At 60.5% G+C, this 20,692-nt stretch overlaps 4 protein-coding genes across 4 annotated transcripts; 1 reads left to right on the forward strand and 3 right to left on the reverse strand.

Moving 5' to 3' along the window:
- Positions 1 to 222: 222 nt before the first annotated feature.
- PTX4 (pentraxin 4) lies at positions 223 to 2,558 on the reverse strand. The gene is given in 3 exon segments (XM_052772972.1): positions 223 to 1,894; positions 2,040 to 2,198; positions 2,200 to 2,558. Coding segments are annotated over 3 exon segments (1,467 nt in total). The 5' UTR covers positions 2,251 to 2,558; the 3' UTR covers positions 223 to 637.
- A 495-nt stretch (positions 2,559 to 3,053) lies between these two features.
- ECI1 (enoyl-CoA delta isomerase 1) lies at positions 3,054 to 10,099 on the forward strand. Its single transcript, XM_052773189.1, has 7 exons — positions 3,054 to 3,175; positions 3,517 to 3,645; positions 4,666 to 4,793; positions 5,446 to 5,592; positions 6,940 to 7,061; positions 7,770 to 7,948; positions 9,574 to 10,099. Exons 1-7 carry the CDS (start codon positions 3,133 to 3,135, stop codon positions 9,738 to 9,740), a joined length of 915 nt encoding a protein of 304 aa, XP_052629149.1. The 5' UTR covers positions 3,054 to 3,132; the 3' UTR covers positions 9,741 to 10,099.
- Positions 10,100 to 10,177: 78 nt separating this feature from the next.
- On the reverse strand, positions 10,178 to 13,932 carry LOC128134807 (deoxyribonuclease-1-like 2). Its single transcript, XM_052772956.1, has 8 exons — positions 13,728 to 13,932; positions 13,284 to 13,372; positions 12,170 to 12,253; positions 11,953 to 12,053; positions 11,766 to 11,878; positions 11,358 to 11,512; positions 11,144 to 11,240; positions 10,178 to 10,390 (listed from the first exon to the last, which is right to left on the reverse strand). The coding sequence occupies exons 1-8, from the start codon at positions 13,872 to 13,874 to the stop codon at positions 10,340 to 10,342; spliced, it is 837 nt and encodes a 278-aa protein (XP_052628916.1). The 5' UTR covers positions 13,875 to 13,932; the 3' UTR covers positions 10,178 to 10,339.
- Positions 13,933 to 15,579: 1,647 nt separating this feature from the next.
- LOC128134806 (deoxyribonuclease-1-like) lies at positions 15,580 to 19,632 on the reverse strand. Its single transcript, XM_052772955.1, has 9 exons — positions 19,587 to 19,632; positions 18,863 to 19,010; positions 18,131 to 18,219; positions 17,881 to 17,964; positions 17,625 to 17,740; positions 16,669 to 16,781; positions 16,201 to 16,358; positions 16,029 to 16,125; positions 15,580 to 15,755 (listed from the first exon to the last, which is right to left on the reverse strand). Exons 2-9 carry the CDS (start codon positions 19,007 to 19,009, stop codon positions 15,702 to 15,704), a joined length of 858 nt encoding a protein of 285 aa, XP_052628915.1. The 5' UTR covers position 19,010; positions 19,587 to 19,632; the 3' UTR covers positions 15,580 to 15,701.
- Between the last annotated feature and the right edge of the window lie 1,060 nt (positions 19,633 to 20,692).

Genomic DNA, 20,692 nt, shown 5'->3' on the forward strand with positions numbered 1-20,692 from the left:
AGAGAATTTCGCAGGGCAGCCGTTTGGGAGCGTTTTGTGTGCTTCACCCGAGCCCCCCAGAGCAGCACAGCTCGGCCCAAAGCTTGGCACCGTCTGAGGAGCCCCTCTGGCGTGGGGCCAGGCACACGGGACAGACGGCACTTGCTCCGGCACCTCTGGCTCACTCAGAGTCACGGGCTTTTCCGTGCTACAACTGCCCCCCGGGTCTGACTCAGTGGCAGACAGCGGCAGTGGCAGGGGACGGGCAGGGATCACCCACGTGTGACCCAGCCTGGGGCTCCGGCTGCCTGTGCTGAGCAGCTCCTGCCTGGCTGTAAGTGGCAGCGAGCGTTACAGTGAAGAGCAAGACCAGAAATAAATGAGGCTTCTTCTCTGCCTGGAGCATTTTAATAGGAACGATGAGGCGGTACATCCTCTGGGGGCAGGAGCTGATGACCTGGCTTTGGGACAGGCCCCAGGACTGGGTCCCACCTCTGGCTGCCCCTTTTCCTTTTCCCCATGTCCAGTGGCCCCGGTCCTGAGACACCCTCTCTGCCAGGTGTCCCATCACCTCAGGAGGATGCAGCTGGTGCCAGCATCGGCACCATGAGCCAGCTGTGAAAGCTGGCAGCTGGCACCATTCCCGCTGCCAAGCTCGTCACAGGCAGTGCTGGAGGCAGGGACACACCACCCTCCGCACCCCACCCTGCAGGGAGGCATTGGCCAGTGTGAGGAGGGGGCTGCAGGGCAGCCCCTGGCTGGTTGCCATGCTGGCCACCTCCCCAGGCAGGAGAGCCCGGCTCCAGAGAGCGAAGCCAGCCAGGTGACCCACAAAAGCTTCTGCGGTGCCAAAGTCCCTGCTGGGGTGGTCCTGCTCCTGGCCCAGCACCAGCAAGCCACCAGCGGGAATTTCATAGCCCTGCCGGAAGCTGGAGCCGGCAGCCAGCAGCTGCCTGTCCACGTAGAAACGGTACTGGCCCTGGCCAGAGGACCAGATGAGGCAAAGGTGGTGCCACTTGCCATCCAGGAGCGGCATCACCGGGATCTCCCGAAACTGCCCGTCCCCGATGACGAAGCGCGCAGAGCCAGGGAGGTCCCCACAATGGCTACGCACACCCAGCTTGCTGCCACCGTCCTTGGTGACATAGGAGAGGAGGGCACCGAGGCAGGGGGCTGGGGTGGCCAGCCAGGTGCAAAGTGACAGTGCCTGCAGCCCCTGGCGTGGCCCCGGCCCCAGGACAGCCACGTGCTCGGCAGAAGTGTTGGGGAAGAGCAGGACGGCACCGGTGCGGCAGGCTGGGGATGTGGGTGCCAGGTCAGGGGGCCCGTACCTACCCTCTCCTGGCTGCTGGGGGGCTGGCGGCTGCTCCTGGGGGACCATGGTCACGGTGGGGAGTGCCAGTGCCACAGCTCGGTGTCCTGGTGCTGCACTGCGAGGGGCCTCTGCATCCTCCCCAGGTGCACCGCTGGCCCCAGCATTGGCCGACAGCTGGTGCCCTTCCTCCTGCCGGTGTTGCTGCCACCGCCTTGCCTTCGGGCGCCCAGGCCTGGGGGTGCTGGAGGCCACCCGTCCCTGCGGCTCCCACTCCAGCTGGCTGCCCCAGCTCCGGGCAGCATCTGGCAGGCTGTGCGGCTTGGTGCCAGCCTCTACCGGTGCACCCGGTGGTTGGGTGAGCGGGTGGTGCAGCAGGCTCAGGGCACCCACTGTCCCCTCCAGCCTCTTCAGCCTGCGGTGCAGCCGCCGACCGCTGGTGGCCAGGCGGGCAAGTTCAGCGCCCAGGGTGGCCCGGGCAGCAGCAGCCGCCTCTGCCTGCTCTGCCAGCACCCGGAAGCGTCCATCGATGTTGTAAGAGATGTTGTAGTTCCTGGCGATGCTCTGGAGATGGTTCAGTGTCACCTCCTGGAGCCGGTGAAACTGCAAGGGAGCAGGGCAAGGTGGGGTGAACCTACACCCCCGTGCCAGGCCCCTGCAGCGCCGCCGACCCCGACCCCGGCCCAAAACGCCGAGTGCCCCCCTGGCACGGGCCGGGCTGCATCCCCTCCCCAACCCGGGCACCCACCTGCTCTTCCAGCCGCCGCAGCCGCAGGAGCAGGGGGCCGGGCCGGGCCCCGTGCCCCGGCGCCTGGGTCAGGGCACCACGCAGGGCAGCAGCAAGGAGCAGGCAGAGGGGCAGCACTGTCCCTGCCATGCTGCTGCCGGACACTTTCTGCCTGCACAAGCAGGGCCAGCCCTGGCCCCCACGGTGCCCTCCCCGGGATGGCCTCCACCATGATGAGATCCGCAGCCACCGCTGGCGCCCCAGCAGCCGCCAGCACCGGGGCTCCCAGCCCTGCGGCCCCGGGCCAGGCACTCTGCGGAGGCGGTTGGCCCCGGCCCAGGAGCTCCCCGGGGCTCTGGCTGCCCGGGTCAGGGGCCGGGCAGGGGGGTGCTGAGCTGTGGGGTGGGGGAAGGTGTGGAGGGACCCCTGGGTGCACGGCCCTGGCGGGCCCAGCCGTGCGGGGCAGCTCCCGGAGGGCAGCAGGGGGGGGGAGTCTCAGACTAATATGCTCGATGCAAGGCAGGGTGGACAGGCAGGACAGGACAGTGCAGGCAGGGCAGGACGGGGCAGGCAGGGCAGGACAGTGCAGGCAGAGCAGGTGGGGCAGGACAGGGCAGTGCAGGCAGGACAGTGCAGACAGGGCAGGACTGTGCGGGCAGGGCAGTCTGCAGGCAGGACAGGACAGTGCAGGCAGGGCAGTGCAGAGCAGGCAGGACAGGACAGGACAGTGCAGACAGGGCAGGACTGTGCAGGCAGGGCAGTCAGTGCAGGCAGGGCAGGACAGTGCAGGACAGGACAGTGCAGTGCAGTGCAGTGCAGGCAGGACAGGGCAGTACAGAGCAGGCAGGACAGGACAGGGCAGGTCAGTGCAGTGCAGGCAGGGCAGGACTGTGCGGGCAGCGCAGCCAGCCTGGGGCGCGCGGGCCACCACGGGGCGGCAGCACGCGCGCGCAGCAGCGCCGACCATAGGCGGAGCTTCAGGCCCGAGGGCGGGGCAGGGGGCGGGGCTTCCAGTCGGGAGTGCCGCCTGTCGCTAGGGTCGTGTCCCGCCGGGGGGTGGGGCGGTGACGCGCGGCCGAGGCCCCACCCCGTACACTTGACCCGGCGGCAGAAGATGGCGGCGGTGCCGACCCTCGCCCGTCGGATCGTTCGGTCAGGTGCGCCCGGCCCCGCGGGCGAGGTGGCCCTGCGTCCCTCCGTCTCCCTTCTCTGGGGGTCAGCGTGTCCCCGTGCCCCCCGACGCGAGTAGGGGCGTCCCCGCGGCCCCTCCCTGTGTCCCCCCCGCCGTGGTAAGGGTGTCCCCAATGTCCTCCCTCCGTGGGTCGGGGTGTCCTCCGTGTCCCCCTGCCGTGGGTCAGGGTGTCCCCACGTCCTCCCTCCGTGGGTCAGCGTGTTCCCCGTGTCCCCACCCTGTCTGCGCTGAGCAGTTTTGGGGAGCACCTCCCACACCCGTGGGGGCTGTGCCCTGCCCGGCCCTAACTGCTTCTGTCGCCCCCAGGTGTGCGGCCCCTCAGCCGCTGGCCGCTGGCATGGGGCAGAGCCGCCCGGCAGCCCCCTGGCCTCCCGCTCGCCCCGTGTCGTGCCTTCAGCAACAACAAGATCCTGGTGGAGCTGGATGAGAACTCAGGTATGGCGGGTGGCACCACTACGGTGTCACCCTCAACCAACCGGGCATTGCGGGGCACAGGCAGGGCCCCTTCCATGCCTGCCCCACAGCACATGTGGCCTGGGGCCTGGAAAGCCACCAAAGCCCTGGATGTTCCAGCTTCAGCTGCTTAGCACCCTCAGAGAGAAGCGTTTGGGGACGGGAGTCTCACCGGTCATGGGCACTTCAGGTGGCTGGGTGCTGCTTGGGTGCCACAGGTAAACCCTAGCTGTCACTGTGGGCAGACCTCGTGCTCTGTCCCCTGCCCATGTGTCGTCTCCTCTGTGGGGTCCCTGCTTTGGGGACCTGGTAGAGTGGCAGACGCTCCTTCAGGGAGCAACTGTCGGAGTTTTCTGTGTCCTGGCTGACAGGAATAGCTGTCACAAGGCCACGTCACCGCACCGAACAAAGGGTGCCTCTTCTTGAGGTTTCCCAGGGCCTGCCTTTGGCTGCCAGGCCCCTGGCTGAGTCCTCACGCTGTCCCTGGCCTGGGCATGGCTGCAGCACCCAGACTAAGCACTCGGTGAGGACCTTTTGGGGTAGGGTAGTGCTGTCTGGGAGGAGGCAAGGGCTCAGAGCCCTTCCTGCGGTGCTGGCCAGGGTGGCAGTGCTGCCGGCAGGTTCAGAAAGGTGTGTGATCCCCTGGGCATGGGATGTTTGCTATGACAGAAGCTGGAGACTTGACCTTATCCAGTGAGCCCAGAGAGAAGGGAACTGCTGGGAACCGTGACCCCAAAAGTGCCTGGTCTTTGGGACACACGGCACGCCACGGCACGCATGCTCATTCATGCTCCAGATTTACCGCTGGCTGAGTGAGCCTGGCTTGCGGGCAGATCTGGACAAAGGCAGGGCCCTGCTCTTGTCCCCACCAATCTGGGGGCTTTTTGAAGAGCCAGGAGTGGAAAGACACGATTTGGGTGAGCAGGGAGTCAGGTGAAGCTCCCTTGGGCGCATGCTGCCGTGATGGGGAGTTCTGATGTCTCTGTGTTTACCATGGCACAGGCGTCGCCATGATGAAGTTCAAGAGCCCTCCAGTCAACAGCCTCAGCCTGGACTTCCTCACTGAGTTTTGCATAAGCCTGGAGAAGCTGGAGAATGACCGGGCCTGCCGGGGCGTGATCTTTGCATCTGTATGTGTTGTCCTGAGCTTGGGGTGCGAGCTGCGGGGCAATTTGGCAGGCATGGGTGCTGTTCCCTTGCTTGTGTTTGGTCTCTTGGCTCCCTGATCACTGGCATGGGAGGGCCGGGAGGCAGCTTTTATTGGCTCTGGAAGGAGGGGAGGGGGTTCCTGGAAGGGCTGTGCTCTTTCTTCCATGCCCTTTTCTAGCAGAAGAATAACTGCTGAGTATTGTCATTTGTCATTAAAATCAAACTGCTTATCTGCAAACCTGACACATCCCTTGAGATCTCTTGAACTGCCTGGAGGGAGCTGCTAGGAGATGCCACTGTTTATTTTCAGACGTGATGTGGTTACAAGGTGGTTCCTAGGAATGGTACAGGACAGGTTTTGTGCAGCGTGGCTGATGTACCCACACAGGGACCCTGATGATGAGAAATTGTGCTGCAAGCAAAGGGTCCCAGCCCTGCGGGCCATGGTGATGGGATGATCCAGGCTGTGGAAGCACTGGGGAGATTGTTTCAGAACCCTAGAAGACTCTGGTTTATGTCATATTTAATTAGCACTTTCCCTTTCCTCAGGCTGCCAGGCTGAGTGCATTAGAGGGCTAAAGGGTCATCCCTGAGCAGTGACTCTAAGTGACGTTTGTGTTTTCCCAATTCCAGGCTGTCCCCAAAATCTTCTCATCTGGCCTGGACATCACTGAGATGTGTGGGAAGAGCACGGAGCACTACGCTGAGTTCTGGAGAGCTGTGCAGGAGATTTGGCTCCGGCTGTATGGCTCCAACATGGTGACAGTCGCTGCAGTCAATGTATGTCCTTTAGAAGTGCCTTCTTAGTCACCCCGCATGGTCTGTCACTTGCTGTGGCTTGTTTGCACCGTGTGAGCAGGGACAGCCAAAAAATCAGGCTTGTCAGTGCTGAAACAAATACAGGCATGTATTTGTTGGGATGTCTGGGCAAAGTACCTGTCTGTTGGTTCAGCGCATTGGGGTGTGGGACGGTACAGAAGCATGGGATGTTGCAGGCTCCATGTAAGCTGCAGGTGCTGCTGGGGTACAGCAGCATTTCAGCTGCCGTGGAGAGCTTGCACAGCACTCGTGTCCTGCCGATGGGGGCTGAGGTGCCCTTGGCAGTGTTTTGTGCAACAAGAGCCATACCCTGCTCCAAGAACTCAGCTGGGAGTTTGTCCTCCAGGCTGAAGGACCAGGAAGAGGGCTGTAGGCCAGTGGTAAAGCCCAGAGGGGTGTCAATCGTAGACGAGTACTGGAGAAGCCAAGCAATTGGCGTAGGAGTCCAAAGGACGCCTGTCATGTGCCCACCGGCTGCTTTGTCACTGACGAGACTCATAGGAGTCACCCAGGGTCACTTGCTTGGCTGTTGAACTGCTTTGCTAGAGGGGAGGAGATGGGAGGCAGCCCTGCAGTGCCGCAAGTGCTTGTCCTCGGCCCTGTGGGCAGCGATGCTTTGTGCAGTGCAGTTTGTCATAAGCTCTTTTTTCACCTGGTTTTACTCCTCCAGCCATGGTTCTTGGCCAGCAGGGAAGTGCTGTCTGAATCTCAGTGTCCATAGATGGGTTGTTGCCTGCTCGGTGTCTTGTTTTCATTTTTCAGTGCAGCGCTGCTTTGGCAGCTCACGGTTCTGTGTCTGTCCATAGACTGTCTTTGAGGGCAGCTGGGTCTCTGAGCAGCTTCCCGCAGGCATCCTGTGCAGAGCTAAGCAAGCACTGAGTCATGGCAAAGGTGGTTGCAAGTGGAAGTTTTATAGATAGAAGGTGTTACAAAGCCCCTGGACGGAACTACTTCTGTGGCATTTAGGGTTACAAACTCAAGTAGGCTTAAAAACTCATGTAGGCTTACAAGATAATGCTGTAGCAAATCTGCACCGCAGGGTTTGCAACCTGAGTAACACGGATTAATTAACTAGATTTCCAGGCTGGAAAATGCAAGAAACAAAGAACATTGCAAAATGAAAGGATAATCCGTGGTAAACCTATCAGAAATCTTCTTTAGGGCTGTTTTGAATCAGGTAATCAGAGACTTGGGGGACATCTGCTCTGTCACCCTGTGTCTTCCCTGCTCTGGAGGAAACAGCAAGGCTGGGGGCGCAGGGACGTTTGTAACCATGACCTAGACTCACTCCTTCCTTCTCTTTGCCAGGGGTCCAGCCCGGCGGGAGGCTGTCTTGTTGCCTTGTCATGTGACTACAGGATCATGGTGGAGAACCCCAAATTCAGCATTGGCCTGAACGAAGCCCAGCTGGGCATTGTGGCTCCCTTCTGGTAGGCCAGTGCCTCCCACATCTAGTGTCATGTGTAGGCCTCTAAAAAGAATTCATCTTCAAAGAATTTATTAATCAGTTTAACTGGCTTCTGAGATACAGTTTTATGTGTCGGTGATCAGGTAGTTGCAGCTGCGGGAGACAGCACCTCGTTTCTTTGTCCTACCCTGCAGGTGTCTGAAAAGCTTTCAGGCTGCAGAATGTCCTCACATGCTTCACCAATGAGGACCTTAGCTCTGACTCTGCAGTCAGCTCCAAAACTAGTGCTGGTAGATGTCCCTGGTCAGACTCAGTCTGGGAATATGCTTTTCTCTGGATACATGCTGTGTACCTGCAAAATCCCATAGCTGTGGAGATCTCTGAAAGCGTAGGGACACTAATATACTAAGGCACAGGTCCTTAGTTGCCCTAAGAACATGTAAATGTACTGTTGGAAAGGAGCTTTCACATCACAGCAAGTGGGCACAGCTGTGACCTGTGCACTGAAGGTAAATAGAGCAGCTCTTGTGGAGAGAAGGGGGAACTCTGTTGGGATAGTACTGAAAATGGCTCTGCTTGCCTTTGCACAGTGTGGCTCAGCTCGTAGCTACTGTTTAGAGACCCGTGCCTGTGGAGTGGGGCCAAGTGTGCTCTTAGCTTTGTTGTCTGGGTGCAGCTGCTGCTGGGTGTTTCTTTCCCTGACCGTGGCTTTTCCTCCCATCTCTTCTAGGTTTAAGGACACATTTGTGAATGTTGTGGGACACCGAATTGCTGAACACTCCCTCCAGCTGGGCTCCCTCCACCCTGCACCTGAGGCCCTCAAGTTTGGCCTTGTGGACGAGCTGGTGCCAGAGGAGAAGCTCCAGGAGAAGGCTATGGCTGTTATGGCACAGTGGCTGGCCGTTCCCGGTAAGGGTGGCACCTCTAGCAGAGGAAGAGGGGATTTGATCTGGGTGGGAAGGAGAGGTACCGGGGCTGGTACCTGGGACCTATGTAACAGTTTCCTTTTAAAGGGAAGGTGTGGATGGCTGGGAGGTAGGAAAGCTCAGCACAGTGGTCCAGGCAGCCTTGGGCTAACAGAGATGGGCTTGCCAGTGCCCCCGCATGGGAGGACACAGTGCTGGGTGTGCAGGGCATGTGGCTGCAGCTCAGCTTGCCCTGCCAGCCCTGCTGAGTCAATCCAGAGGTGTCTGAGCTGTGGATACAAACTGAATCTCTGTCTGTCAGTGGAGGTGTTACCCCAGGAAAGCTGCCATGGAGTTAAGGGAACAGGCTGGGTGAGAGTGCCTGGGTGGCAGCCAGTCCGCCTTTGTGGTCTGGCTCAACTCTCGGCACTCTGCTGAGCTGGGGATAGGGACAGGGGCGTGAGGACAGACAGCAAGCGCAGACATCACATGTGTGTTTGGGCTGTTCTGTGACTGGCAGCACGTGGTTCCTGGGCTGGGAGAGGGATCTCCACTGTCCTGGGCTAGGTCTGAGCTATCCCATCCTGTGCCACCTCCTAAGCACTGGAAGGAGGTGCAACTACATATCACCCTTCAGCTGCTCTTTCTGTAGAAACCTGAATGAAACTGTGCAGAAATGGATGGGTCACATGATTGTCACTTTGAGTCCCAGCCTTGGAAGAGGGTCACTAAACAGCTCTCTCCCCTGCTGTCCTGGTGTTAGAGTGATGACTCAGCCCCTAAGAGTGGGGAGCACGTCTCAGCTGTGCTCTCTCCTGACTTCCAGGAGGCACCATGCAGATCCTTCCCCAGAGCCCTAAATCAGAGCCAGGAGGAGTCTGTCCAGCCGAGGGTGTCTGTAGCACACAGGTGCTGGAGCGATTCGGGGTTCCCAGTGCATGGGGGGTTGGTCATCATTTCATCACCACAGATGAAGCACACCGAGAGTGCATATGCAACATCTGTGCAACGGATGTGCTGCCGCATCACTGCACGTGGCTCTGTGTGTGTGTGAGCAGATGTGTGCTCGAGGCATCGGTCAGCTCCAGCAGCCAGCACTGCTCCGGCAGCATCCATGTGTTTGTGTGGAATGGCACAGGCCCAGAGCCTGTTGTCGGGATGAGCTGGAGGGGACTGTGCTTCTGGCTTTTGTACGCTGTGTTTGGCATGAGCAGACTGTCTTGCCAAAAATCGAAGGGGTTGGGTTGGGGGAGCTTAGAGCCAGAGCAGTTTCAAATAGTGGAGAATTTTGTTTGGTTACCACTGTCCTCAGCCCGGTGGTGTGTATTGGGGTGGGGGCTGGACTCCGAAGGGTGCAAAGAGAAGGAGGTGCACAACTTCTTGTCATCCGTCCCAGTAGATCGGTCATTTCCCAACTGAGCGGTACAGATCATGATTTATTGCATGAGAATTTATCCAGTTCAGCTTCCAGCTGGTGGGTTTTTCTTACATCTTTCCCTGCTGGTTTAAAGAGCCCTTTGGTGTGCGGTACCTCCCAATTTGGAGGCACCTGCACATGGTGGCACTGGCTGAGAGCTGGTCAGGGGTGAGGACCATGCACGTTCCCCATCCTCACTCTCCTCTCCGCAGACCATGCCCGTCAGCTCACCAAGTCCATGATGAGGAAGGCGGTGTTGGACCGCCTGGTAGCTCACCGGGAGGAAGACATTCAGAACTTCATCAGCTTCGTCTCAAAAGAGTCCATCCAAAAGTCACTTCGCATGTACATGGAGATGCTGAAGAAGAAGAAGAGCTAAGGAGCCAGCCGCCCGGGGCCCAGTCCCAGGAGCTCGAGTGACCCTCTGAAACGCTGCAGTAGCTGTAGACTTTCACAGCGAAGCTGTCTGCAGTGTCAGCAATTGGTGATATGCTGCCCGCTCCCATGGCCGCCCCAACCTCCTCTTCCCCTTAGTCCTCGTAGAGTGCCTGACACCACCACTGCCTTTCCTGAGAGTGGGGAGAGCTGCCTGCTCAGCTCCCTGAGGAATGGACAGGGAGAGGGTCTTGACACTGCTGTGGCTTGAGCCCCCCGGTCCTTGGATATCCTCCTTCTTGTCCAACAGCTAATTGTGAAATGAGATTTGTCAATAAAGTCTTCGATGAGGTAGGAGATGGATGCTTCATTCCCCAGCCTGTCTGTGGTCACCGCTTCCTGGCTGGTGGCCTGTCCCTGGGCTCTGGTTTGTGGTGGGCTGGGGGGTCTGGGCACGGCCAGCGGCCGGCTGCGGCCCTCCTCCAGACTGGGGCCTGGAGCAGCTGACGCAGAGGGCTTGTGGATGGGGCTGTGGGGAGCGCCTTCGCGGGGGTTGGTGGTGGGAGCTGGAGCTGGATCGTGGTCTGTGGCCGCGGGAGGAGCTCAAGCCGTCAGCTTCACCTCGACTGGGTAGTGGTCGCTGACTGCCAGGGCCTGGAGGAGGGTGAGAGGTGGGGAGGTGTAACACAGGGGTTCAGCGAGCTCCTTGCTGTGCTGGTAGGGCTGGTAGGGCAGCTGTGATTGCCCTGCCAGAACCTTCTGCCTGCTGGAGGGGGATGCAATGTCCCCAATACCGAGACACTAAACACACAAAGCTCCAATTTTGACACCTCTCGTGGAGAGATGCCCAGATGTGGCCTGGGGTGGGTGCTGGCAGGAGGGTGCCTGCCCTCCGGGACCCCCGTGTCTCACTCAGGAGCTATGTGCCAGCCATGGGTGGATGAAGATTGTCTTGGATTGCCCCACAGCCCTGGAGTCCTGCCTGCGCCTGCCCATGAAAGGCCACGAAAAGCCCCGTGCATCTCATCTCTTCCCCATGGGGACAGGCAATGACCCCAAATCCCCTCTCCTGTTTCCACCCATGTGAACCTCGTCACCCCGAGCTCCCCGTTAGCTGGCTGCAGGCTGCCATGTCCCGTGAGGGGTGCATGGCTTATGCAGGGGCTGTGCTGGCATCCCAGCAGGCAGGCACTGGGCAGGGGCACACGTGCTGCAGCCAGAGCCAGCTCGGGCTGCTGCTAGAGCTGCTTCAACTCTATTTTTGAGCTGATACTTAAATGCGGCAGCTATGTGGCTGCACCAGGCTGCCTAATCCTGAACAGATGTTGGCAGCCCCACAGCTGGTGCTGCCCTGGGCAGCTCAGCTTTGGTGCCTGTTTGAGTCCTGGGTTTGCAAGCCCGGCTCACCTCCTCCTGCTCCAGCTGGAAAGCGCGCTGGAAATTGTAGATGGCAGCTGAATTTGGCACGATGCTTCTCTTCAGCTTTGCGCCGCACACCACAATCCTGCCAGGGAGATGTGGGCAGTGGGTCCCGCTCCTGCCCCCACGCTCGGCTGCTGGTGGTGTGGGATGGGCAGGGGGGTGCTGGGGACAGGGATGGTGGTGCTGTGGTGGTGCTCACCTGTCATAGGCACAGTCTGACTTCCCCACGGTGGTGTCAGTGCCATCGGGGAGCAGCCACTTGAAGATGTCGCTGGTGCGCAGGCGGATGGCCGACCAGTCGCTTGGCTGGACGTAGGCGCAGTCGGCGTTGAAGTCCCCCAGGAACATGATGTTCTGCGATGGGAAGATGGGGGGGACTTGTGGCGGCTGGGGAATGGGGCTGCCCCTGACACCAGCCCTCCTGTGGGGGTCAGCCCTGGGTGCCAGGGCATCCCCTGTGGCAGGGGACAGGGCAGGAGCAGGGTCCCCATCCCACCACACTTGCACCAGGCATGCTCGCCTCAGAGCGGGGACCCAGTGTGGGTTGAACAGTCCCCAGGGCTCAGTGCCCACCCTCGGTGCCACCCCTGGTGCCGGTGGCACTCACGTCAGTCCCCCACTTGCTGATGATGGCCAGGTAGACGTCGTAGAGCGCGTCAATCTCAGCAACGGCATCGTGTGGAGCCGAGTGCAGTGGCACCAGCACAAACTCTTCCACCTCTGCCAGGGGAGAGGGATGTCAGCCTCGCAGCCACCCCACACCACCACCTGGGGCCACTCGTCCCCCTGCTTACTGGTGTGAGGTGCTGAGACCCTCAAGATGAACGGCTCCCGGCTGAAGACATCCTGGGGGTCCTCATATTGGTAGGTGTCCACCACGGATACAACGTCTGTCCTGTGGGACGAAAGGGATGGTGACCCTGGGGCTTGGCACAGCCCCTGTGTCCCCTCCATGGTGTTGGTGGTCCTGCAGTGCTGCAGGACAGGTGGCAGCATGCCGAGCCCCGTTACCTGTAGATGAAGAGGTACATCTCCTTGTAGTTGTCCCGTCCCAGGGGGCCACTGATCTCGTAGTCATATGGGGATGTGGACATGCTGCAGAGATGCAAAGGCAAGACAGTGACATGGCTGGTACCGTCCTGGGGTAGCCTCAGCATGGCCAGGGGCTGGGCGGCCATGGAGTTGGCACCAGCTTGTCCTGCTCTGCTGTCCCCATGGGCCACTGTGCCCCAGCTGCGGGGTGACGTGGGCATTAGTGGCTCTGAGCCACCCTGCTGTCCCTACCACCCTGGGGTTGCTCCTCGGGCATGGCCAGCTGCTGGCAGGACATGGGGCGGCTCCTGCCACCCCTTTCTCTGCAGGGACGCTCCCCACCTTCATTTGCAGCAAAGCTAAATTAGGTTAATGAGCAGCCCAGGGCCCCGCAGAGCCTGGCGTCACCCTCCCTGCCCTGGCTGCTTTGTGGCCGTGCTGGAGGGGACACCAAAGGGTGAGGACGTGGGCTGGGTGTACCTGCTCAGGAGTACTCACTGCCTTTCAACAAGGCAGTGGCAGCCTCCACCCAGCCCCAGCCTGCACCCTTGCCCAAAATGGGGTCAGCACCCAGCTGGCGAAGGGGCTGCCGCCCTGCAGTGGCCAGTTTTAGCCCACCCCAGCAGCTCCTTTTCCTTCTGGGGTGCCTGAGCTGCTCGCTTCAGAGCATCATCTGCTGCTGGGTCCATCCTGGGGTCCCCCTGCCACTCACGGGGTCTTGGGGTGCAGGGGGCTGCCTGCCCCTGCCCCCTTCATTCCCCATCTCACCTCTGCCCTGTCCTGTTGGATTTTGGAGACAGAGCTTGCCAGTGCTGTAGTTACTTTCCATCCTGTGTGCTCTGGTGGGATTGTAGGTTTCGGAGGGGTTTTGTGCCACTTGTATCCCTCTTCCCCTCCCTGGATTATTCCTGGTGGCTTTTTCAGTGCCTGCTCAAAGCTTCAGCCCCAGCACTTTTCTCCTATTCCCCTTTCCAAAAACAAACCCTCTGCCGATGGACTACTTTTTTTGCCTTTTGCTGCTCAGGCAGCTCGGCTTTCCCTGCTAATACTGGGGTCTCAGCGCAGGCGCTCTTGGCCCCAGCCCCGCTCGTACCTGTTGAGCTGCTCCATGAGCTCAGTGACGGCGCTGAGGTCGGAGTCACGCACCTCCTGCACCAACACCACATCGTAGCGGGACAGGATCTGCGAGGCCGACAGGGATGGTGATGGTGAGTGGTTGCCTGCCACCAGCTCAGGCCACTGTCTCCCACCCTTTTCCCGGCCGGTCACCCTGACACGGTGCTGGGTGCAGCACCACGGGGACCCGCATGTCCCTCGGTGCTGGGGCAGATGTCCCCACAGAGGGCTCAGAGGGACTGCACAGTGTGCCTGGTGCCCCACCTTGGTCCCCACCAAGCCTTCATCCACTCAGGACATCCCCAGCACTGGGATGCCATCCCATTCCCATCCCTGTCCCCATGTGTCCCTGGCACAGGAGCCACATTTTGGGTCTGCCCTAGCACACAGCCGATCCCTGCATGGCACCGGCTGTACTCACGCTGACGATGATGCCTGCCACTCCCTCGTTGGACATCTTGGTGTCACCGAACGCCTGGATGTTGAAGGCACCGATGCGCAAGGTGGCGGTAGCCGGGCACGGGAGAGCCGCAGCCAGCAGGAACAGTGCCAGTGCCATGGTCGCCATCCTGCCAGGAGGGATGCTGAGCCGCAGGGATGCAGTGATGGGAGCCGAACTTGGAAAACTGCTTTGGATTTGGGGACAGAGCAAAAAAACCCATGTAGGTCCTTCTTAAGTCCTGGTGTGCAACAGTGTGCCATGGTGGGCACTGCCCGGAGCAGCCTGCGGAGCTGGCACGGGCTGTCTGCTGGCTTGCCAGTCCCAGGGGAATCTAAATCCCATCCTGCCATGGTGAATCCACCCAGCAGTGCCTCTTCCAGCCCCTGGGATTGCCCAGCTCCACTCCCCACCAGGATGTCTCCATCGCCCGCCAGCCCCAGCCACCGCCACCGGCACCCGGGGCTGCTCCGTGTCCTTAAACTTGATTGCAGTCCCCGCTGTTGGGGTAAGGGAGTGACTCCTCATCCCAGCTCATCCCAGCTCATCCCAGTCCCTTGTGGTTCATGGCTGAAGGTGCTGAGCCCAGATCCGTCCTTACCTTGCTGAGTGCGCAGCACTTCTGCCCTCCCAGCAGCAGGATGGGCGGCTTTATTCCCGATGGAAGTGCCGGCAAAGCAGGATGAGTCGGACACCCCGTGGGGGTTTTGGCACGGCTTTGGGCTCCTTCCTACATTGGGAAACCAAAAACCCACGGGGCGGCAGGGTGGGGCCAGCATAGCTGCTCCCGTGCTGACGCGGTGAAGTGCGGCCAGGGAGGCACGGCGGTGCTGGGGCATCCCAGCAGGGCTGGGTGGGCGCACGGGACTCGAGGTGCTGCAGCTGGGGTGGCCCCCCGGGTCGCAGCACGGGGCACGGCGGCCAGGCAGGCGGCAAATGGCGATGGCCTTAATGTGGGTGATTCAGACAGTGTAATTAGAGGGGAGGGAAGGAAATGGCGGGGTGTCTGGGACAGGCAGGTTGAGCACCACCAGCCTTGGCAAGAGGGGACAGCTGCAAACCCCTGCAGCAGCCCCAGCAGTCACCCAGAACAGCCCCACTTGTGCCCCAAAGCAGCCCCAGTTGTCACCTAAAGCAGCCCCACTGGTGACCCAAAGCAGCCCCACTGATGACCCAGAGCAGCCCCAGCAGAGCTGGCATCTCCCGCACCTGCACATGGCGTCACCCCAGCCAGGGGAGTGGGCGGCTTTGCCGGGGTGCCGGCAGCGGGGCGGGCAGGGAGGCAATGGCTGCTCATGCTGGGGCTTGCCAGGCTCTCGTGTGCGCTGCCACGTTTTGCATCCTCACACCCAGTCACGGGATGAGTCCGGTGTCCCTCAGCACCATGATGGCACCGAACCCCCCCCAGGAGGCACCGAATCCCCCAGGAGCTGACTCACGTCCCCTGTCTCCCCCCACCCTCACCGTCAGCGCCCTGTCAGCCGCCCTGCAGCCAGGCGGGCGCCAGCAGGTTGTGGCCCTGCAAGCCGGTGGAAGAGCATCCTACAACCCAGCAAGGGGGGCCAAATCCTGCCTGGATCCTCCCAGGCCCTGCTCAGTGTCCCTGCTTTTGCTGCCAGCAGAGGGGAGCAGAGGTTGCCACCCCATGGGTCCGGTCTCTCGATGGTGGGAGGGGAACCCCAGCCCTGGTGATGCTGCCCCTGGCAGGGGGATGGGGGGGCTCAGGTGTGGGGGTGGTGGGGTGGGGGCTGAAGGGACCTCCCTCCAGAGCTGCAAGGGCTGGAACAGGCTCATTTTTTAATGGAAGCAGAGAGCATCCCATTCCCCCAAGACCCTGAAGAGCAGCTCCTTGCAGAGACGGTGGGCAGCTTGGCTGGCACTGGTGGTGCGTGGGCTCCCACGAGGGATGCAGGTGCGTGCTGGGGCATCCTGGTAGCTGCCGGCACGGGGACGGGCTCAGCGGGCTTTCAGGGTCACCTCCACTGGGAAATGGTCACTGACAGCCAAAGCCTGGGTGCAGGGGGGAAAGCAGAGAGGCAGCTGAGCTCATCTGGACCCACCACGACTCTTGTGGCTGGCTGGGATCCAAATGCTCCACTCCAACCCCAAAATTTAGAGCATATCCCAAATTGCTCAGGCTGGAGGGTAGCATCGGTGCAGGGGTTGGGGCCGGGCCACTCTTGGGCACACCCTGGGGAACAGAGAGCCCACCCGCACTCCCAGGAGATGTGGTGGGTTGGATCCCAGTGCCAGTGGGCTCACGTGCCCTGGCCCCTCACTCACATCCTTGTTCTGGAGGTGGAAAGTCTTCTGGAAGTTGTTGATGGTGGCAGAGCCAGGCTCGATGTCCTGGCGCAGCGCGGTTCCGCAGGCGATGATGCTGCCAGGGCATCGTAGGGGTGTTAGCACCCGCCAGCCCCCCCCCCCAGCCCCCACATCCCACCATGGCACCCACCGGTCATAGGCGCAGTCGGTGGTGTTGGTGACGGTGGTGTCAGCACTGTCGGGGATGAGCCACTCGCAGGCGTTGAAGGAGCGCAAGCGGATGGATGGCCACTGGGCGCTGGTCACGTAGGAGCAGTCGGCATTGAAGTCACCCAGGAGGAGGATGTTCTGTGGGGCAGTGTGCTGTGTCCCTGCCCACGGACCTTATGGGGCACCAAGGGCTCCCTAAAATCTTAAGGGGCAGCAAGAAACCCCTCCTGGGGCTCCCCAGCACAGTGGAACAAGCCCCCAGTAATGGCAGCAGAGCCACCCAGCAAATCCCTGCCCAGACATTGCCAGGATGGCACCCAATCCGATGGGTATGAGACGTTTCCCATGGGACACATCCATCCCAGGACAGCCGCCAGGATGTGCAGTGGCCATACCCTAGCCCACCCAGCTGCCCCAGAGAGGAGCCAAGCTCCCCGCCACCGCTTACGTTAGTTGCCCACTTGTTGATGACGTCGGTGTAGACGTCGTAGAGCGCGTCGATCTCCTCCGCTGCGCTGCTGGGCTCGGCATGCAAGGGCACCATCACGAACTCCTCCACCTCTGCCAGACAGGTGGCTGTCAGCCCCCGGCTTGGGTGCAGCACCCAGGAAGGGAGAGGGAACCCCAGGAGACGCTCCTGGGCCAAGCCCCAGCTATCAGCCAGGAAAAACATGCTGAAGGGAAAGAGTGCATTGGCTTTTTGTGGTCTGCCTGTCCTCCAGGCTGGAATTTCCAGTGGGGACCTGCATCCCTCCATGTGTGGTTTGGGATTTGCAGCTTGTTTCCTATCAGTTTTTCCAAGCTGCCATGGTTTTGGGAAGGAGACAGGGGTGGGAGAGCAACAGAAGAGTGCGTGTGCCCTGGGGAGCTTCTCAGGAGGTGGAGGTGATGGCATGAGGTCGGGATGGCACAAGGTGGGAGATGGGAGGTGATGAGAGATGGCAGGCAACAGGAGATGGCACATGATGGGGGATGGCGCATGATGGGAGATGGTACATGACGGGAGATGGCATGTGATGGGAGATGGCATGGAACTGAAGGAAGCAGATGGTGGGTAGCAGGTGATGGGATGTGGGACACAATGGGAAACAGCTGGAGACATGACACGGCATGCAACTGGAGAGAGCACGATGGGAGATGACAGACAATGAGAAATGGGAGATGGTGGGAAATGGCACATGGTGGGAAACAGCAGGCAGTGCTGGCCATGCTGGACAGGTACCCAGGACCCCTGGGCACCCATGGGTGGGAGAAGGCCCCACAGCAGTGAAGGACCCCAGTGGAGCCCCTGAGCTGGGCTCCAGGGTGCAACCCCCCACCTGGCAGGCACAGCTCCAGGATCAACCCCACACAGAGGGTACCCCATGCCAGAATCGGGCAGCCCCCAACGCTGGCTCTGCTCACGTGTGGTGGGTGAGGAGAACTTCACAATGAAGGGCTCCCTGCTGAAGGTATCAGTCCCACAGGGCTCGCAGCCGTCGTCGTAGTAGTAGCTTCCCAGCACGGAGACCATATCTGACCTGAGGGAGGAGAGCAGAGCAGCCCCCAGCACCGCTCCTGCTGCAGCCAGGGCCCCCAAAGGTACCCACCACCCTTTGGGAGCTGCAGGGGGGGACAGCGGGTGACACAGGGGATGCTGGGCCCTGGCGTCATCCCTTACCTGAAGATGAAGACATACTGCTCCTTGTAGCTGGTCCGACCCAAGGGGATGCTGTCCAAAAAGCTGTATGGGTGTGGGGATGCACTGGGAGCGAGATGCGGAGAGGGTGAGAGGAGGCTGCTGGTGTCCCCCAGCACCCATCGGGCTCTCTCTGGCAAGGCAGAGGTGCCCCAGTACAGCAAGACACCAGCTGGGATCTGTCCTGGCATCCCATTTGCAGACACCCCCCACCCTGCGCCATCAGGGTCACCTGTTGAGCTGGTCCATGAGCTTCTTCACAGCACTCAGGTTGGTGTCCCGGACCTCCTGCACCACGGTGATGTCGTACCCCGACAGGATCTGGGGGGACAAGCTCAGAGCTGCTCACCCCTGGCTGGGAGCTGCTCGTGCAGGCACCTGTGGGTGCCTGGGCTGGGCTGTGAAGGCTCCCAGGCTGGAAACGGGGGCAGGTAGCAGGGACCCAAGAGCCCAGAGAGGGACCTCCTCTGCTGATGCCAGTGTTCTCTGTCTTGAAAGAACCCTGAGGTGACACAGTGCCCTCTAACACCCATCTGTCTACCACCCACCATCCCAGCAGCTCCTCGCTTGCAGGCTGCTCTACGTGAGGAACCTGGGCAGCACCGAGCATCACCCATTCTTGGCTGAGGACCGGCAAGAGTGGAGATAGCCCGAGGTTGGAGATGGAGATGGGGGGAAGAGCAGATGTGTGGATGGATGAAGGCAGGGATGAATGGATGGAGGTGTGGGTGGATGGAGTCATGGATGGATGGATGGACGGACAGACAGATGGATGGGTGGATGGATAGAGGCATAGGTGGATGAATGGGGGTGTGTGGACAGGTGGATTGATGGGTGGGTGGATGCACGGATGGGCACATGGATGGAGAGATGCCTGAAGAAAACTAGTGTCTGACTGCCCCGAGCTGGCTGCATCCCAGAGACCAGAGAGTGGCCAGGACTGCTTCTCTCCCCCAGCACTCACAGAGATGATGATATCTGCGATAGTCTGGTTGGACATCTTGCTGTCCCCAAACGCCTTGATGTTGAAGGCGCTGATCTTCAGTGTGGCAGCCACGTGTAGCAGGAGAGCTGCAACAAGCAGCGACAGCACCAGCTTCGAGGCCACCATCCTGCATGCAGTGGGGCAGGGATGGGCTCAGCCCCCCTGGCTGGGAGGGGAATTTGGCACAGACAACCAGCGTGACTAGGGTATTATTCCCACTGGCCGAACTGGTTTTCCTAGGAGGCATCCATTTTCCAGCAAACTACCAAGACCCAGAGATGGTGCACTACCGCCCAGCCATCCAGCTCCTGCCTCATGTAGGGCCTCATCCTGCCTGTCCCTCCTGGAGGGAGGGAGGTCAGACTACCTGTGAGGCTGGAGCAGATAATTCACTGGCAAAGGTGCAAATGCCATTTCATGGTAATGCAGAGGAGTCACTTCCTCATTCACTGCACTCAGCCCAGACACCTCCCCTGGCCCAGGGCGGGCGGCAGCAGCCGGGGACACCGAGGTCCTTGGCTTGTGCCTCTCCCATCCCTTCTTGGGTCTGTGCCAGAGACCCAAAGGATCCTACAGCTGCCATGCTGGGACAGAGCAAGGGATGGATCCCCCCCCAGCACCCCTTCCCACCACCTTCCCCGCCTGGAGCATCCTCCCCTGGCATATCCTGCCCCCCTCTCCCCCAGCACTGCCCCATCCTCACCCACGCTGGAGTCTCCCAGGACCCCCGCTGAGGCAGTGGGGCAGCTTACGGGGAAAGGCATTTGGGAAGTATTTCCCGTGGTGCTCAGCTCCCTGGGATTATATTTCACCAGCGGATGGGATCTGAGCCCTGCCCAAGCCCAGGCACCCTGAGCACCTGGCGCTGGTGGAAGCCCTGATAAGATGGGCTGAGAGGACTGGCAAACACCCCAGCTTTTGGCACACCTGAAGCCTGACCCGAGGAAGCGCTTGCTGCCCCCGGGCCCGCTTTTTCTTCTGGGGCAGCTGCTCTAGTTAAATCCTCACCTTTACCCACTTGCACCCTCGCTATGACCGCAAACGCTACCATCCATAATGCTGCAGTCTCTCCAGTTGGTAACACAGCGATTTGGTAACGCCACCATTTGGTAATGCTATGATTTGGTCACGCCACAAACTGCCCAAAGCCCCGCAAATCCTCCCCGCTCCCAGGGGCACAGCAGCCTCTGCAGCCTCCCCAGTAGAGGCACCCATAGAGGACCGTATCCACCTCAGGCGATGCCTGTGAGCTGTGCCCAGGCTCAGTCCCAGCAGAGAGTCTCGGCAAAATTAAGCCAAGCTGGAGAAGGTGACATTGGAGAGGTGAGGTCCCGGGGCGAAGGAGGAGAGGGGAGCGGGACGTACCTTTGGTGTTGTCCAAGGTCTCTGGAAGGGGAAGGAACTGCACCTGCATTTATGGGGACGGACGCGCTCACCTTGCCAAATGGTCACCCAGCCAAGGAGCGTACGAGGCCGCAGGCTCCATATGGCATTTTTCACGGAAATAAAGGTCTCCTCAGTGAGAAAAACAACCCTTTCAAACAGTGCCAATACCTCCTGACACAGGTAAGGCTGAGAATGTGCTGGAATTGATAAAAACACTGACAAGAGATCTGCGAGGTGTAAGTGAATCCCAGAGACCACTCGTGGGGAATGGCAGCTCCCCAATACGGGGCGTGGGCACCTCTCACTCATCACCAGCTCCAATTTCTCTTAAAAAGTGTTTATTTCACCAGCACCAACCATTCCCCTCCGCCACTCCACACTTCCAAGACGCCGGTTTCAGGTGAGCGTGCCAGGGCCAGTGGG

Source organism: Harpia harpyja, chromosome 21 (assembly GCF_026419915.1).
Source record: "Harpia harpyja isolate bHarHar1 chromosome 21, bHarHar1 primary haplotype, whole genome shotgun sequence".
NCBI classification, from domain to species: Eukaryota; Metazoa; Chordata; class Aves; order Accipitriformes; family Accipitridae; genus Harpia; species Harpia harpyja.

What these genes read in the sequence shown, in the direction of transcription:
- LOC128134806 (XM_052772955.1), bottom strand. Translation starts at nt 19,009, where the DNA reads ATGGTGGCCTCGAAGCTGGTGCTGTCGCTGCTTGTTGCAGCTCTCCTG. An exon ending in GTTCTCCTCACCCACCACAC is followed by an intron (nt 16,782 to 17,624) that starts GTGAGCAGAGCC and finishes CCTGTCTGGCAG; the next exon opens with AGGTGGAGGAGTTCGTGATG. An exon ending in ACCGACTGCGCCTATGACCG is followed by an intron (nt 16,126 to 16,200) that starts GTGGGTGCCATG and finishes ATGCCCTGGCAG; the next exon opens with CATCATCGCCTGCGGAACCG.
- ECI1 (XM_052773189.1), top strand. Translation starts at nt 3,133, where the DNA reads ATGGCGGCGGTGCCGACCCTCGCCCGTCGGATCGTTCGGTCAG. An exon ending in CCGTCGGATCGTTCGGTCAG is followed by an intron (nt 3,176 to 3,516) that starts GTGCGCCCGGCC and finishes TGTCGCCCCCAG; the next exon opens with GTGTGCGGCCCCTCAGCCGC. An exon ending in TGACAGTCGCTGCAGTCAAT is followed by an intron (nt 5,593 to 6,939) that starts GTATGTCCTTTA and finishes TCTCTTTGCCAG; the next exon opens with GGGTCCAGCCCGGCGGGAGG.
- LOC128134807 (XM_052772956.1), bottom strand. Translation starts at nt 13,874, where the DNA reads ATGGCGACCATGGCACTGGCACTGTTCCTGCTGGCTGCGGCTCTCCCG. An exon ending in TCAGCAAGTGGGGGACTGAC is followed by an intron (nt 11,513 to 11,765) that starts GTGAGTGCCACC and finishes TTCCCATCGCAG; the next exon opens with AACATCATGTTCCTGGGGGA. An exon ending in TCCAGCTGGAGCAGGAGGAG is followed by an intron (nt 10,391 to 11,143) that starts GTGAGCCGGGCT and finishes ACCCTCCTCCAG; the next exon opens with GCCCTGGCAGTCAGCGACCA.